Source organism: Fusarium solani (genome assembly GCF_023522795.1).
Source record: "Fusarium solani strain SB1 chromosome Unknown bctg00000003_1, whole genome shotgun sequence".
NCBI classification, from domain to species: domain Eukaryota; kingdom Fungi; phylum Ascomycota; class Sordariomycetes; order Hypocreales; family Nectriaceae; genus Fusarium; species Fusarium solani.
In genome coordinates this window covers 1,407,707-1,423,901 of record NW_027072154.1, presented here as the reverse complement: position 1 = coordinate 1,423,901, position 16,195 = coordinate 1,407,707, and the positions used below count along the sequence as shown (strand labels likewise).

The following is a 16,195-nucleotide window of genomic DNA, read 5'->3' as shown; positions in this document are numbered from 1 at the left end:
GACCTCGGCGCGAGCTATCCTGTTTCTGAATTCAAATTTTCTTGAAAGGATTTTACTCCCCAACAAGGAGTCATAGCGGAGAATGATTACAAGTGTCAGGCATTGGGTATAGCATGTTGGCAACTTGAGTTGTGCGCTGCATATGCTGATTTCAGCGTCGTGCATGTTTCTATTACTGACTGGTTCAGCTCAACACCAGTCACTACCTATTCTAGTGCCGCTCCCCACACGAGTATTTCTCCATCAGGGTTCAAGGCGATTCCCATCCCTTGGAACCTGCATCCTCCTTGGAATCGCCACACCCAACCTCCTTGGACTGACGAACGAGAGTGTAGCCCATCGATCTCCAGGTTGACTCCACGCGGAGAAGGTCAGATTGCGGATCCGCAACCTCGGGCGCGGGGGAGTGGGACTTGGAGTTCACTCTGTCCGTACCTCCCGAGCGTTTGCGGGGAAGGGCAGATGATGGAATGCATTGACGGTTGCTAAGTCCAAGAGGAGTCAGATCGAGTGTAGCTGGCCGTGCCAGGTGCTTCGTGGCCAGCTGTTCTGGTGCTGAGCGGCGATGCTACAACCTCGAGGCCAAATCCACGCCTCATCCCACGACCCCAGACTCGACCCGGCACTGGACGACTCCCCACATTCAGGAGAAACGTCAAGGACGTTGTGATGGCGTTAGCTCCCCTTACACCGGGGGCTAGCGCGAACCTCCCTACGGCCGGGCGGGCCATCACAGGGATGGGATGGGATTGATATGGCGTCTAGTCTGGGGACGAGGCGTGAGGGCTGGGTGAGGTTACTGGTAGGTTGTCTGACATGGATGTACATTCAATTTGGCTGGGTGTTTCTTAATACCCAAAGTCTTCCCACACAACCTTCTCCCCCTGAAGCCACTCTTCGAGGGCTGACAAAAGGGCCGGTCCAGTACACAAAAAGAAACGTGCATCCTGTCCCTTGAGCTGTTCGGCATCGGCCTTGCTCATTCGTCGCTCGTCCACCTCTGCGCCAGCCCGCTTTACCTGATCAAGAAGTTCCATGTTCCCCGGTTGGCCCGTGATGAAGAGCTTGGTCACGTTTGCGAGGTCTGGAATCTTGGAGAAGGTGTCGACTGCGAGGGGCAAGTCCTCGAAGCGGAGACTCCAGAAGAGTTGGAGAGGGGTGCCTCTTTCGAGAACTGCTGGTGCTTGTGCAAGCAGGGGGGTTATTCCCACGCCGGCAGCAATGAAGATTGACTTTGAAGCTTGAGGTGTCAGAGGGATACGGAAGCCCTCTTCGCCACCAAACCCGACGACGGGGATTTCCAATGGCACGCGGAGATTGTGCCTCCACAGAAAGCCAGTTACTGGGCCATGCTTCCGAGCTGTAATCTGGATCTCCTTTCTGTCAGGGGGACTCGATACGGTAAAAGTCCGTATATAGTCATCGTTGATGCTTTGAGGATCGTGATCGGCCATGTGGCTGTAACCACCAGACAACTCGGATTCAAAGTCGAGTGTGATGTATTGCCCAGAGTGCCAGCTTGGTATCGGCTCCTCTGAAGACAGCTCAAAGGTGAATCGGTTGATGGATGGTGTGAGGACCTCACGCTTGGTCAAGCTTGCAGATATTGTCTTCAGAGAGCTGGCTGAGATGTGCGAGTCGTGCTCAGACAGGAGATGGCGAACAGGTGGGTTATATGGTGAATATTGGCCCAGAGACCCGCGAAATGGGAGCCCGGACTTGACAAACTTGGCAGCTGTGACAGATATCTTGACGGCGAGGTGGGTTCTCGCGAGGAGGGACGAGGCCTCGTCACCGACCAGCACTGAAGCTCTACCCGTGAGATAAAGGACGTCTGCGGTGTTAAAGTCGGGGATCGCAATGCCCACCAAGGGATTAACCTTGAAGTTTCCCAGGGTTTGGTATAATCTGTTTCCAGAGACTGACTTGTTAGCTGCGTAATTGAGAGAGAGAGGATTCGGAGACTTACATTCTGGATAAATCAACTCGAGCTCATCCGGCTCATTCTTGATCACCCTGATGAAACCAGGGCTTCCACCACGATGATTCGTATCCATAGTCTCTCCGTTGGTACTCGACAAGAAAAGCATATCCGCAGAAGCAATCAAATTCAACGCCTCCTTCGGCAGCTGCAGCGTTTCCGATACAAGTTCCGGCTCCATCTCATTCAAGACGACGTCCTTCTTGTTGAGATACTTGGGACAGTTGCCCAGGCTCTCAGTGACGGCCATGGCCATCTGGATTGCCTTGCCGCCGTCCACTGTGGCACCGGCAATCATGTTGCCAGCCAGTTTGACGCGGTCTCTTGTCTCGAGGTCAATTGCCAGTCCAGCCATTCCTTTGCCTTGGCCGTCATTCGGCCTGTTGATGGCACCTTGCTGTATGCCATCTTCATCAATTCCATCCCAGAAAGCCTTAAAAACCGGATCGTTCTTGGTGTCGACAGCACTGTTGAATGCCAGTACATTCTCAGCCACCGGTCTTGCGAATCCACGCTCACCGCCCCAGATTGTCGTCCATGGTTGGCCGTCTTTGTCGAGAGTTCCGAGGGCGACAAGAGAAGACTGCATCACTCTCATCCCGTAACGCATGGGCAGACCCGGGATCGTAGGGTTGCCCTGTCGCGGGACTTTGAGCAGCTGGTGCATAGCACGCTCGCCCGGATGGAAATCAGATACTGCGGAGGGCATCTTGAATGTTGATTCACACGGAGGATGGAAGGATGGAGATGAAATTGACGAGAGCCCGTGGGTGACGGACGAATATATTCAATTGCTGCTTTCTAATGAATTACATGATGCAATTGTCAGCGGTCAAGCTTTGCGCCATTGTCACTGTTGATTACCTGACAAATCACCATTGATTCCTCAACAAGGGCGCGATTGACTGCGGTTCCGCCGTGACATCAGCATGAACAAGCTGCCATCGACGAATTGGGTGTTAACGGGCGCGGTCAGCCCGACAGCCAACTTCTCTATAGTACCTGCCCAGCTACCAGCCGAGGAGAAGATTACATTCCTACCTAAAAAAAGATCGCGTATTATGAAACAATGTAATAAATTATAAAGCATGCCTTTTATTATTTTATAATTTGATCTCGTCATACACAGGTAACCAAACCACCACTCCCGCTCCAGTCGTAAATCATTAGTATCACCACCGTTCAAATCATTCCTTTACCAATCACGTCCTCGTTGTGATTCAACGTCATAGTTGGGAGAAGGTCTGGGAGAAGGTCTAGGACCAGGTCCTGCTGTAGAAGCGCGTGGCATCGGACTGGTCAGGTTTCTTTGGGGTGCCCGGAAAGGCATTGGTCCTGTCATACTCCGAACCGGAGGGTTGATAGGTTGCTGTGGCCCGCCCCAGGTTGAGTTGACGGAAGGCGTGGAGCTCGTCCGCATGTCAGGGTTATAAGCCTGGTATTCTCGGGGAGGGCTTGGCGTTGGGGCGGGCGCAAAAGATCCCATGCCCATGGGCTGCGCATAGCTGTCTGTTGGTCGAGCACTGGGTGCGCGGGCGGGAGGAGGGAAGGGTGGCATGGTGTCGTGGGCTGGGCTCTCGGTGAAGCGACCTGGAGCAGAGAAAAATGAGGGATTCGAGTCTGCCATATGATTTGCTGGCTGACCATAGTTTGCTTGTGAGGAAATTGTAGATCGTGACTGGGAGTAGTTGTAGTTCAAAGGCGGTACCTCAGGAACAGGGGATGCAATCCTTCCATAGCCTGACTTGGAAGTTGAATGAGATGCATAGCTCGCAACCGACATGTTGGTGGCTTTTCTCGACAGAACATTTCGCTTTGCGTCCACTGGGCTACCTTCCCTTCCTCCGGGAGTTCCTGGCCGTGATGTATAAGGTGGAAGTGTTGCCATGGTGTCGTTGCGGTGCAGCATTGGCATGGGCTCCGTCTTGCTGACAGGACCGATATTTGGTAGCGTCGGTAGGGTGGCAGTTCGTTCCACGCGAGGCTTCTCGCCATTCTTCTTGGCAGCCTTGAACTCGGCCCTGAGTCGGTTGGCCTCCTCTCTGGCCAAGGCTTTGTTGACTGTTTGGGTGACAATCTTCATCAGTGCTTTGGTGACTTTGCGCTCACAGTATCCAGAAAGTCCACCGTCAGCGGAAGGGATCCAGTGGTAGAGGAAGAAGACCCAGAATAGGACGGCAGCCAGGAGAAACAGGGCTGAAAAGACCCAGATCACCACAGTAAAACACATGCCAGATAGGATCAGGGCTTGTTGGTAGTCCTCCTCGGCGAGAATCTTGATCTTGTCAAAGAAACCCGTAATCGAGTCACCAACGTTGTCCGCAGTCGGAGTCAACTTTGCCTCGTACACTGACTTGAGTGTAAAGGCATTGAGAACCTGACGTGGCCCAGAGCAGATAATGACACGAACCCAAGCTGTGAAAGTCAGTAGGTCACTACCAGTGCCGAGAAAGATGGCTTACACTGGAAGCTGAAATAGGTAAAGAGGGCAATGTACTGCGCACCCTCCTTGCTCTTGGTGAGCTCGGCGAAAACTAAAAACCTCTTCCATCCTTGAGAGCCGAGCCGAATCGATTCCCATCTAACAGCAAGGCTGTCCAGGTAACACTCTGCAACATTGCCTCGCTTGATGACTCGAATAGCTCGGAAGCCCTCATAAGCCAAGTTGATAAAAGAAAGAATGATGCAAATGGAGAAAATCCATTTTGAAACGTCAAAAGAAATTGCTGGGTCAATCTTGGAAGACCAGCGGTCAAAAGCAAGCAGATTGACGGCGGTAAAACTGTCAACGACATAGACAGCAACCGACACAATGAGCATCAGCCAGAGGTAAATGTAAGCAAAAACGGTGCCACATCCTCTGCTCTTAAAATCGCGAAGGTTGATGTACTCCCATCTCTGGTCTGCAACCTCCTCAATCTGCTTCTTGCGATGGCTGAGACAACCCATGATGAACGAACGGCCAGCCGAGGGGAATCGATGAAAGCAAAGTTGGTTGAAAGTGACGGATGTCGTAGTCCTCGCCCGCGAAGTCGACTATGCGCTATCCAGAGCAGCTCGGTAAAAGAAGAGTAAGAGAAAGCGATCGTAGATGTGCTGCAACCGGTGCGCGAATGATCAAGGCCTAGTGTAATGGCGGACACATGTCGAGGCGATGTAATAACGATGTCGTAAATTCTCGAAATCAGGAAATATCCAAGACGGTGTAGAAGCGTTTGGGTATCGAACGAGCGAGAGGCGGTGCTCTCGAACAATAGTTGAGCAGCTATAATCCGTGGCTGAATAGCAGGGTCTAGGTATTGTCGAGATGCAGATACGGATACAGGTGAATGGAATGAATGAGTGACGAATACGACGAAAACGGTCCAGAACAAAGAAAATGGAAAACACCGTGACAATAGATGGCTGGAAGATGAATGAATGAGAAAAGCCTGGAACCGGAAGCGGATGGGAGGTTTCAAATGAAAGGGGACGCGACCGAGGAAGTCGCACACGGCGCAGTTGCCATGCTCGAACCCGACCCGACATGACCTCAAACCTCAAACACTCCCGGGAAGGAGGGGTCGATCAATGTGGGAGGTGCGACCCGGCGTGGCGCCATGGCCTGCAGGTACCAGCCGCCCAGCCTTGATGGGGCTTAGCGCTCGGGGCAGAGAGGCCAAAACTCCAAAAGAGGAGGGACGTTTGAAAGAAATCATGTCCAGGGAATCATTCAAGTCGTTGATTGGTCTCGAGACATGGGCCGGGATGACGGCCGCTGTCAGCGGAAGATGTAAGTACTGTACAGGCGTTGAGATTCTGTACTCTAGGCGACAGGGGCTGGGACTGGTACAGAGCGCCAGCAGCCAACCGTTTCTTTTGAGTGGCTGATTTCTTTGTTCTAGTTCCTCCAACCGCCAGAAGGAATCCAAGATGCGCGAGAAGGCATGTCATCCAATCCCGACGCGCCAAGCGATTCACGGATAACCGCCAGCTTGTCGCTCATCTTGACGGCGGTAAAGATGATAAACATCCATCGCGGTACTGTACGACTCGACAACTCGGCTCTCTCGTCCTTGTGGTCATTGGCGACGGACGGGGTTTCAGCATAGTTGCATCACGACGAATCCCACGAATCTCTGTCTTTGGACGGATGAAACGTGCTAATTTTCGGGCTGCCTCCCCACACCAATCCATACCACAAGCACGAGACATGGCCGCACGAACGATTGCCGTCTTGGTCGCCGGAGCCCGGATCCGTCAGCGTGTAAATCATTATTTCGGCATTCGCCTTCAGGAATAGAAGCTCCCTCGTCAAGGCGCTCCCGACGATCAGCTCCTGTCGCACATCTCTCTTGATAATCGCGGACAGTAACAGTCCGTTTGCTCCGAAGCACTGGCCGTGTTTGAAGTCTGAAGGATTTCGGTCCGCGGCGATGATCATGACGCCGGACGGCAGCCCACACCTGTTTGTTTGAAACAATCTATGCCGTTGCTCATGCGCAAATTAACTTGGCGAGGCAGCTTGGACAGGCAACTTGGGCATTACATGGTCCAACAAGCTAGTCGAGCCAAGAGGTGGTTGACATGGGATCTCTTTGTTCAAACAACGCCACATTGGCAGCAGACAAAGACTTGGAGGCGCAGACACACTTGGACATTTGTGGCTGCAATGTTCTTTGTTCTACTCTAAGAGATGACAGTATCAGCTGCCGTGGCCATAATGGCAGATAAAACGATGGCCCTTTCATGTTCAGTGCATCAACATCAACTTGTTCATCATGGATCACCAACGCGAGCCCCCCTCGGTGGATTTCGTTCTGGGTTTGAACACCCGGCGGATTCATCCAAGGAGCCTGTTTTTGAGCTCGTCAAGGAGATCGGTACGAACCTATGGATCGCCGCCAGACGCGGAGATACCCGTAGAGAGCAGTTTCTTGCGAGTCCTAGTCCATTCGCAATCCAGCCAAGCGAGGGCTCCGACCAAGCTCACCAGGAGGCCAAGGCTTTGCACAAGCTACTGTCCAAGCACAACCAGGCCTACACTATCCGCCAGCTTCTCAACCACGAGAATCTAGTTTCGATCGTCGGTTCCCTCGAGCATCAGACCTTTACCAAGACCCAGGAACGAGACGAACAAAGCAGCACTCAGTTTCTGGTCTGGGACTTTTGTGATGCCGCCAATCTGACTGCCGTGTTTCAGCAGTATCCTACTGACGATTCGTCTTACTATCTTCCAGAGTCTCTCTGTTGGCACGTCCTTCGATCTTTGACTCGGGCTGTGGCATATCTCCACGACGGCAAACGACTCTACTTTGATGCCAACCTCTCCCCGGATGACATGAGAGAGTGGGTGTCTGTCGACACGGATTGGTTCCCTATTCTTCACCGCCGCATCGAGCCAGACAATATTTACTTCCAGCACCCTCGTGGCACTGAACAATATGGTCAGTGTAAGCTGGGGAACTTTAGCAATGTGGCCGTGACATGCCATACCGTCAGCGATGAGGAACTCTCGTATGAAGACCAGCTCGCCCGTGGGATGGCATTAGCTACGCGGGAGGGAACTGTGCCGCTGAACCACGCGCGAGGGCTGTTCAAGATGGACCCGGCGTTGATCTCGGAGGTGAATACTCCGCTTCTAAATTTGATCTCAACTCACACTTTATAGAGAATTCGCGGCTACACCCTTGGTGATGAGATGTGGTCCATCGGCTCCGTCGTCTTTACCATGATGACTGGCTTAGAGGTCAACTACTACTGCAACATGTGCGGCTGCTCACACGTCTTCTTCTGTAAACGAGATGGGTGTCTTGAACATGATGCCGCGGATAATGGTTGCAAGTGCCTCTTTGGAGGTTGCAAGCACCTGAGCAAGGACGGATGCCGTGAAGAAATCACTCGGTGGACTCGTTGCGGGCATAACTGTCAGAAACCCAAGATCAACGTCCAAACTTACATGGCGCGAGCACGATACACCAAGATACTGCGCACTCTCGTCAAGGATCTGCTTCTTTACGATCCTCAACTTGGCCGCAATCCATGGGTCAGAGCGGTTGAGTTCGCTCAGGTAGTGGAGGAGGCGTATCAGGAGTGGAAGAGGGACACAGAGGAGGGGAGGGATTATATTGATCTCGACGACGACATGGCTGCGAGATTCAGACGTGCTCAAGAGGATGCTGAGTCTTTGATGGACGAGGATGAATAGGCTCAACTGTAACTCAGTCGTTTCCTACATGACAATTCATTGACATCTACATCTGTGGCTCTTCATCATGAACCATCTACGACCAATGATCTTACACGACGCATCCCGACCACGGCGACCAATGGCGTTGTCCGGCCACTGTAAGCATTACGGAATAGTCCCCGCTGTTCCCTGATTGTGCCTGCCGCTCCAGCGTCGGGCCCCGCCATCGGCTTAAGCTGGAATCCGCTTCCCCATTCCCATCCATCGTCAAAGCTTCACCTCAGTTATCATCAGCATCTGCCCATCTCGCCGATACGCCGCGCCGCGCCGCCAACCCGATATACCCTCCCGAGTCGAGTACTTCACCATCTCCAGATCCCCGTGCCATCGACTCCACGCTCAGCCATGTCCATCTCGCATCCCACACCTCCTCTCCTCCTCACAAAGCGCCTCACGGCCTTTCTTCACGCCAACCAGACGGCTCAGCTGCCCACACTGCTCCTCACGTCTCCTCACGGAAAGCTCCTTGCCCACGCGAGCCACCAACCAGTCTCGGTCCTCCGAACCCACGCCACCGTCGCCGCATCCCTCCTCGCCATTCACTCCACCTCGGCGCCCGCCCTCGCGTCCGCCCTGCCCGGCTCCCGCACCCCCGATCCCATCGGCAGCTCCCCGCCCGACGAGGACGACGAAGACGATACCGACCGGCTCTCGCAGAGCCAGCAGCTAGAGTCGCACCCTTCAGCTAGGGGGAGGGGCATCAAGCCCGCCACAGTCACCGTCCAGCTAACAAGCGGCACCGTTGTTATCCGCCGGTTGAAGTGCGGTCTCCTCTTTGTCTGCGTCGGGCCCGCTAGCCCGGACGTGGCAGAGCACGCGGTGCCGCATATCGATCACGTTCAAGTCCCCGCAGGCGAGGCATCACATGTGGGCAGCCCAGACGGAGCCGACAGCATCCTCAGCACAGGCGCGCAGACGACGGCCAGCCTCGAAAGCACCATCGGCACAGCAGCCGTGGTGGCTGCCCTCCGCCGCCATGCTGCCGAGCTTGCGCGGTGGCTCGATGATAAGCTTGGAACGCTCACCGTACCAGAAGAAGGCGTTGGCGTTGAGTGATGTTCTGGGAGCGATACAGCATAGACGGCGTTTGGGTTTCATTGAGGGATATGCGGGTGCCAGTCTATGGCTTTGGCGTTGGGATGGCATCGTAGATACCAGGTCGATAACTATCTATCACGAGGCATTTCTTGACTCTGACTCTCTGCTCAATCTGAGGGTATTAATAAAGGAAAGCCACCTGAAAAGGCTGGTTCTATCTGCATCGCGTTCCCGGATGCCGTCCAAACCGCCAACACCCATAACGCCTCGGTATGCTTTTAATACACGCTGACAAGACAAAAACAAGGCTGCAAACAAACATCGGCTCGGGGCACCAGATTACTCAATGCTCATACGCATGATGCCATCGTTGGTGTCAATCATCCCCTGGAATCCAACGCGACCTTTGCTGTTGAGCCTCCCTGCAGAGCTGCCACCGGAAACATTGCCTGGTGTACTGCCAGACTCGCTCGGGGCACTGCTACCGCCCTTGTCTCCGCCATTGCTACCAGGTCGAGATCCCCATGACATACCGTCGCGTTGAAGGGGGCTCTGCATTATGGGAGAGTTGTGGACGCTCATGCCAGGACTTACGGCACGTCGCTTGAAGCTGACGGGGTCAAAGTCGTCGTCACGTCGACGCTTGCTGTTGATGCGGCGGGTGATCTCTGCAGCACTGGGAGGCTGGGGACCGGTTACCTGCAAAGTGTGAGTGGTCAGGACCCTGATTTGGGGTTGGGCAGGGGACTTACGGCTGCTCCACCAACTGACGGTGAATCCATCGCCACGTCTTCGCTGATTCCCGAGGAGGAACCTCGGGGAAGGAATGCAGCGGGAGGCGGTGTGGTCCTGGCACCGCCAGTACTGCTAGACTCTGAAAAGGTGTCCCAGAAGGTCTTGCCCTTGGAGTTTTTGATGGCGTGCTGCTTGAAGCTGCCCGAGAGGCCCATCACCACATCTCCCATGATGTCATCTTCGGGGACATCATTGTGGCCTTCTTGCTGTGTTAGGTTTGGCGACGAAGGGGCAGTCGTGGTTTGTGTTGATTCTGCGAGCGGCGGTGGGATTCTGGGCTCAAGGTCCATGTCACTCTCACGGACCTGCTTGACAACCTCGGCTTCTCGACGGAATTCGGCTTCGGCGGGAGTGCTCTCTTCCATGAGGGCTGCCCGGATACGGGCAAACCCTTTTGTCTTGGGCTGGACAACGTTAGTGAATGCAGTAGTAAATCAATCAATGCGCCACTCACAAAGAGGTTCCCTCTCCTCGTCACCACCCGTCGAATAACACTGCGCTGACCTTCAAGTCCGTCATCACCCATGGCTCGTGCCTCATCCGAGTCGGCACCAGAGATGTGCAATTGATTGGCCTGCCAACTGATGCTCTCGCGTCTAGCCCGTGAGGAGTTGCTGGGTGGTGACTTGGACAGAGATGCACCGCTGAACCCGAGGCCAAGAGGCCCCCGGCCCTTCTTCTTGGGCTGCTTGCGGGGCCGCTGTCGCTGTTGAAAACTCATGAGGCTGCTCATTGCGGGGGATCCAAAGGTTCCACCAGACCCTTGAGCCCCCAGGATCGGGCCAATCTTGTTGACCTGAGGAGTCGTCACGTAGGTCTCATCCATGTCCTCATCCATCAGGTCATCATCGTCCGAGCTGCTGGACGAATCAGAGCCCACGGCCTGGGTGCTCCCAAGAGAACTGCTAACATGCATCTTTTCGTTGCCCATGACGGACCAGAGAGATGTCGATGTCTGCTCGGGTCCTGCATAATGGCTCCTTCGGGTGGGAATGTTCATCGCCCGGCCACCGGCAGTGGGCGATGAGTCGGGCGATGACTGCTCGGCGAGGGTCGAGTGATGCAGGCTCGTGGCGGCGCGCGAGAAGTCGAGGCCTCGGGAGCGACGGGGGAGGATGTTTGTAGGAGAGGCGTAGATCTGGGAGTGGTCGAGCTTGGGGGAGAGAGGAGCGGGTTTGACATAGGGATTCGCTGGGGGTGGAGTGAATTCTCGAGGTGGCATATGTATCGAAAAGCCACGGTTCGACAGCGCAGGACGGCGAGGCGTCACTGGCTGGGGAGTCGGGATGCTGGTGTCGTCTTTCGAGGTTCGGCGAGACGCTTCGATGTGTGGCGAGGGCGACAAACGGGAGGGAGTTCCTCCTCCATCCGACATGGACCTTGTCTTTGTCAAGGGCGACCGACCGTGGGTCCGGGCAATGTCGACAGCCGCCTGCTCGTCAGGGGCCTTGAAGTCCTCCATGATGGCCGATTCATCATACTCGCCGGTAAGGTTTTGAGGTCGCTGCATGGTGGTGGCCTCGCGATGGGTGATAATAATGTTGAGCCACCCTGATCGCGGCGTTGATCAAGGCGCGATGGACAAGAGGAATGGCGAGGAGATCATGGCATCACATGCTATGGCGTGGAGGAGAGCTGCTGGGAAGCTGATGATGCAGGTGAGAGAACGGGCGGGCGATGGATGCGACAGGTGGGCGGTTAGCAGCAGAGTAAATAGAGATGAGATCCTGGCACGATGCTCTTTTAGGCTTGGGCTGAGTCCCGTCGAGTCCCACAAGCTGAGGCCCCGCAGTCCAGTGGCATTCGGCGTTGGTCTTGGGGGCACTTGAAGACGTTTATTTGTTCTGTTCATAGCAGATGGTTCGGCGATGAGGCTGGATAACCTTTGTTCACCTGTCCAGGACTTTCGGTGCCTTTTGTTGGTCCAGGGGTTACGAGGGCCTGTCATGTAGAAACGTGGGCGCTAACAGTGGAGAAGTCATGATGCCACGGTCAGGTTCACGCGAAGACGACGTGTGCCGTTAGGGAACGGGTATGCGCAGTCATCGGATAACGGATGCGATATCCAATGGATAGACTTGGTTCAGTTACACGACCGAGAAGCATCACCGAGGTTGACGCTTCTCAGCCACCTACCCTACAGTGTTTTGTGACGCCTTTTGCGGGCTGTGTTTCACCAGGTACCTGTCCAGTAGGGATCTATATGATATCCCTAGCTTTGAATTGCAAATATTTGTTCATTCTTCACCTATATGTGGTATGTAATTGGTGATGGTTGACAATGTCAATAAAGAATTGTTTGACGTCAGTCGCTTCCTCATCGTGGAACTGCAAAGTGGGGTCAGTGAGGGGCTCAACACCAGCTTCAGCTTCATCCTGCTCAATTTATCCAACTCGCAACTCTCACGAACCTGACTCAATGAGCCTTGCAAGAGCTGCGCAGCGAATCAGGGCAATCCAGAACTCTCTAACTCGACCAGTTATCCCTCGCGCCTCTGTCCCTGGACACTCCAGACCAGTCACCATGGCGGCCACCACTGATACCAAGAACTACAAGTTCAACCACTCGATGTAAGCGTAGATGACTCCGCAGCCAGACCTGCAGGCTGATGAGACAAGGATTCGAGTCAAGGACCCCAAGGAGTCCGGTATGTCAGGTACCTACCCTGATGGCTGGGCCCGCTGACTGGAGCTACCGTCTAGTCAAGTTTTACGAGTTCCTAGGCCTCAGCGTCGTGAAACGACTTCAGTTCCCCGAGGCCAAGTTCGATCTGTACTTCTTGGGCTACGACTCTCCCAATGCCGTGTCTCATGGGAACAGCGCTTTTGACAGGGAAGGCCTCATTGAGCTGACTCACAACTACGGCACTGAGAATGACCCCGAGTACAAGATCAACAACGGCAACAAGGAGCCTCATCGCGGATTCGGCCATACCTGTATCGCCGTTGATAACATCCAGGCTGCTTGCCAGCGCATTGAAGATGCCGGCTACAAGTTCCAGAAGAAGCTTTCCGACGGCAGAATGAGAAACATTGCCTTTGTTCTTGACCCCGATGGCTACTGGGTTGAGATCATTGCCCGAAACGACTACAAAGAGACCGAAGACGTCAAGGAGACGGATGTTTCCACTTATACCATGGTACGACCCAGTTCCTCAGGTTGATATTCGCTAACAGTATAGAACCACACAATGATCCGCGTCAAGGATGCCAAGAAGTCTCTCGAGTACTACAAGGATGTCCTCGGAATGTCTCTTTTTAGAACCCTTGAGAACCCTGACGCCGGCTTCAACCTCTACTTCCTAGGCTACCCCGGAGACCAGCCTTTCACTGAGGGCCAGAACCAGAGCGACATTGCCCGTCGCGAGGGTCTCCTCGAGCTGACCTGGAACTATGGAACCGAGAATGACGAGAACTTTAGCTATCACGACGGCAACAAGGAGCCCCAGGGCTTTGGCCACATCTGTAAGTGCAATGCACTCTTGCCAGTACCCAGCTGACATTCTAGGCGTCTCGGTCGACAATCTGGAAGCTGCCTGCCAGCGATTCGAGGATCTCAACGTCAACTGGAAGAAGAGACTCACAGATGGACGGATGAAGAATGTGGCCTTTTTGCTGGACCCCGATGGCTACTGGATTGAGATTGTGCAGAACGAGAGGTTTTCTGGCCAGGACAACTTTTAGCCGGAGCCAAGCAGGACAACAAAGCAAAGCAAATACAAGCAAATCGCGTGTCTGAAAAACAGGATAATCCCTTCTCGTAAGAGCCACTCGGAAGACGAGTAGCGACAGATCAAACGTGGCAATCAGCCTCGAATGCAGGCTCAGCGCTTCGCTTCAACTCACTCCCATCGGCAGCTGACGAACCTCGCTGTGAATGACACAAGACTTGCCGATGCGAACCCCACGGCGGCCCGTGGCTTGCAGTAGTTCCATACGGGGGTGGGAAGTGAGGGGTCGCAACCTTCAGGCCCAATGTTCGCGTGCCAGCTCCCAAGCCTCGTTCCCGTTTGCACGACATGGACGTCCCTCGTTGTTCTCCCCCGCGCTCTCACCGCGACATTTATCGACAATTGGTCACGTCTCACTGAAACTCGCGTGCAGAAATACCCCCGCGTCGAGAGAATATCCGTGGGCTCGGCGTGGGATTGGCCCTGGAGACGGGACTCTGCATTCCGTCCGTGACTTGTCATTGAAGGAATCACTCAAGTACTTTGCGGACGGTCAGAGTGGCATAGCCTCTCTGGATTGGTTCAGAAGTAGCGGGTGGCGGTCATCTCTTGAGGACAAAGGCGGAGACGTCATCTCGACTTACTTATACCGGGTCGTCGCCCTGAACCTTGATGGCTTCTCGCCTGCTTCTAGAGACCCGTCTGCTCTTACACAGCACGTAGACTATCCAACTCACCATGGCTCCTATTGCTACTTTTGATACGCCATCCAATGGCACCTCAAATCGTCCTCGCATTCTTGTCCCTGAAAAGGTTTCCCCTGACGGCCTGGCCCTCTTGACTCCTCACTTTGACGTCGACAACCGAAAAGGCCTGTCGCCTGCTGAACTCGTCAGCTTGATCCCCAACTACCATGGCCTCATTGTGCGCTCCGAGACTCAGGTCACGGCTGACGTCTTACAAGCCGGGAGAAAGCTCAGGGTTGTCGCACGAGCTGGCGTCGGCGTTGACAATATCGACGTCCCGGCTGCAACAACTCAAGGCATCATAGTCGTCAACTCCCCCTCAGGCAATATCATTGCTGCGGCAGAGCATACCATTGCACTTCTTCTAGCGACGGCCCGAAACATTGGCCAGGCTGACAGCAGCGTCAAGGCGGGCCGATGGGACCGATCCAAGCTTGTAGGCTCAGAAGCCAGCTCCAAGACTCTCGGAATCATCGGCCTGGGCAAGGTCGGCATGAACGTTGCCCGCATGGCGAAAGGCCTCGGGATGACGGTCGTGGCTGTTGACCCCTACGCGAGTGCCGACATGGCCCGTCAGGCGGGCGTAAAGCTTGTGTCTGGCCTGCAAGAGCTGCTCCCAATCGTCGACTTTCTGACCATCCACACGCCTCTTCTGGCCACCACGCTGGACATGATTGGCGAGGAAGAGCTGAAGAAGATGAAGAAGACAGCCCGCGTGCTCAACGTTGCTCGTGGCGGCGTGTACAATGAAGCGGCATTGATCAAGGGGCTCGACGAGGGATGGATCGCAGGAGCTGGCATCGACGTGTGGTCTTCAGAGCCTCTGGCCCCAGACTCGATAGCTGCCCAGCTCAGCAAGCACCCCAAGGTCGTGGCAACGCCTCACCTCGGAGCTTCAACGATTGAGGCCCAAGAGAACGTGTCAATGGATGTCTGCACGCAGGTGCTTGAGATTCTGCGTGGCGGTCTCCCCACCAGCGCCGTCAACGCACCCATCATCATGCCCGAGGAATATCGCAAGCTGCAGCCTTCTGTGAAACTTGTCGAGAAGATGGGTCGTCTGTATACGCAGCACTTTGTGCGACACAAGGGCGGAATGATGGGAGGCCGGCGCTTCGAGCTCATCTACCACGGTGACCTGGCCAGCATGTCCAACACAAAGCCGCTGTTTGCTGCGCTGGTCAAGGGACTGGTGTCATCGTTCAGTGACTCGCACGTCAACATTGTCAATGCGACGCTTATCGCAAAGGAGAAGGGAATTGTCATCAGCGAGACGCACTCCGGTGACTCGCAGTCGACCTATGCCAACCTGGTGACACTGCGGTCCTACCAGACGGGCAGCAGCAGGGAACAGGTGATTGAGGGCTACGCCAGCGACGAGCGGGTATTCATCTCCAAGCTGGGCCGATTCAACGGAGTCTTCACAGCTGAGGGGACCCTGATCATCCTGCACAACTACGACGAGCCTGGTAAGATCGGAGGCGTCGGAACGGTTCTTGGGATGCACGGCATCAACATCAAATCGATGCAGGTGGCCAGTCTCGACCCGGAGGCGTCCAAGGGAGCCGAGACTCCGCCGGACCCCAAGGGCGACGAGGCATTGATGATTCTGGGGGTGCTTGGGCCGGTGAGTAACGAGGTGTTGGAAGGGTTGAAGAACTCGGAGGGAGTGTTGGATGTGAGTCTGGTGCAGCTGTAGGTAGGTACCTTATTGGACAGGTACAGACACAGGTGT

The 16,195-nt window shown here is 54.7% G+C and overlaps 7 protein-coding genes across 7 annotated transcripts; 4 read left to right on the top strand and 3 right to left on the bottom strand.

Annotated features, from left to right (window-relative positions):
* Positions 1 to 250: 250 nt before the first annotated feature.
* MRS44_006016 (uncharacterized protein) lies at positions 251 to 2,690 on the bottom strand (the record flags this gene model as incomplete). Its single annotated transcript, XM_065621604.1, has 2 exons — positions 251 to 568; positions 873 to 2,690. 2 exons carry the CDS (start codon positions 2,688 to 2,690, stop codon positions 251 to 253), a joined length of 2,136 nt encoding a protein of 711 aa, XP_065477676.1.
* A 486-nt stretch (positions 2,691 to 3,176) lies between these two features.
* On the bottom strand, positions 3,177 to 4,930 carry MRS44_006015 (uncharacterized protein; the record flags this gene model as incomplete). Its single annotated transcript, XM_046269287.2, has 2 exons — positions 3,177 to 4,396; positions 4,444 to 4,930. 2 exons carry the CDS (start codon positions 4,928 to 4,930, stop codon positions 3,177 to 3,179), a joined length of 1,707 nt encoding a protein of 568 aa, XP_046140406.2.
* Positions 4,931 to 6,683: 1,753 nt separating this feature from the next.
* Positions 6,684 to 8,168, top strand: MRS44_006014 (uncharacterized protein; the record flags this gene model as incomplete). Its single annotated transcript, XM_046269291.2, has 2 exons — positions 6,684 to 7,586; positions 7,632 to 8,168. The coding sequence occupies 2 exons, from the start codon at positions 6,684 to 6,686 to the stop codon at positions 8,166 to 8,168; spliced, it is 1,440 nt and encodes a 479-aa protein (XP_046140407.2).
* Positions 8,169 to 8,235: 67 nt separating this feature from the next.
* On the top strand, positions 8,236 to 9,266 carry MRS44_006013 (uncharacterized protein; the record flags this gene model as incomplete). The annotated part of the gene is made up of 2 exons (XM_046269290.2): positions 8,236 to 8,308; positions 8,362 to 9,266. The coding sequence occupies 2 exons, from the start codon at positions 8,236 to 8,238 to the stop codon at positions 9,264 to 9,266; spliced, it is 978 nt and encodes a 325-aa protein (XP_046140408.2).
* Positions 9,267 to 9,587: 321 nt separating this feature from the next.
* On the bottom strand, positions 9,588 to 11,553 carry MRS44_006012 (uncharacterized protein; the record flags this gene model as incomplete). The annotated part of the gene is made up of 4 exons (XM_065621603.1): positions 9,588 to 9,800; positions 9,843 to 9,947; positions 10,001 to 10,447; positions 10,498 to 11,553. 4 exons carry the CDS (start codon positions 11,551 to 11,553, stop codon positions 9,588 to 9,590), a joined length of 1,821 nt encoding a protein of 606 aa, XP_065477675.1.
* Positions 11,554 to 12,567: 1,014 nt separating this feature from the next.
* On the top strand, positions 12,568 to 13,727 carry MRS44_006011 (uncharacterized protein; the record flags this gene model as incomplete). Its single annotated transcript, XM_046274699.2, has 5 exons — positions 12,568 to 12,614; positions 12,663 to 12,691; positions 12,747 to 13,183; positions 13,226 to 13,508; positions 13,552 to 13,727. 5 exons carry the CDS (start codon positions 12,568 to 12,570, stop codon positions 13,725 to 13,727), a joined length of 972 nt encoding a protein of 323 aa, XP_046140410.2.
* Positions 13,728 to 14,452: 725 nt separating this feature from the next.
* Positions 14,453 to 16,159, top strand: MRS44_006010 (uncharacterized protein; the record flags this gene model as incomplete). The annotated part of the gene is made up of 1 exon (XM_046269295.2): positions 14,453 to 16,159. The coding sequence occupies one exon, from the start codon at positions 14,453 to 14,455 to the stop codon at positions 16,157 to 16,159; it is 1,707 nt and encodes a 568-aa protein (XP_046140411.1).
* Positions 16,160 to 16,195: the final 36 nt, after the last annotated feature.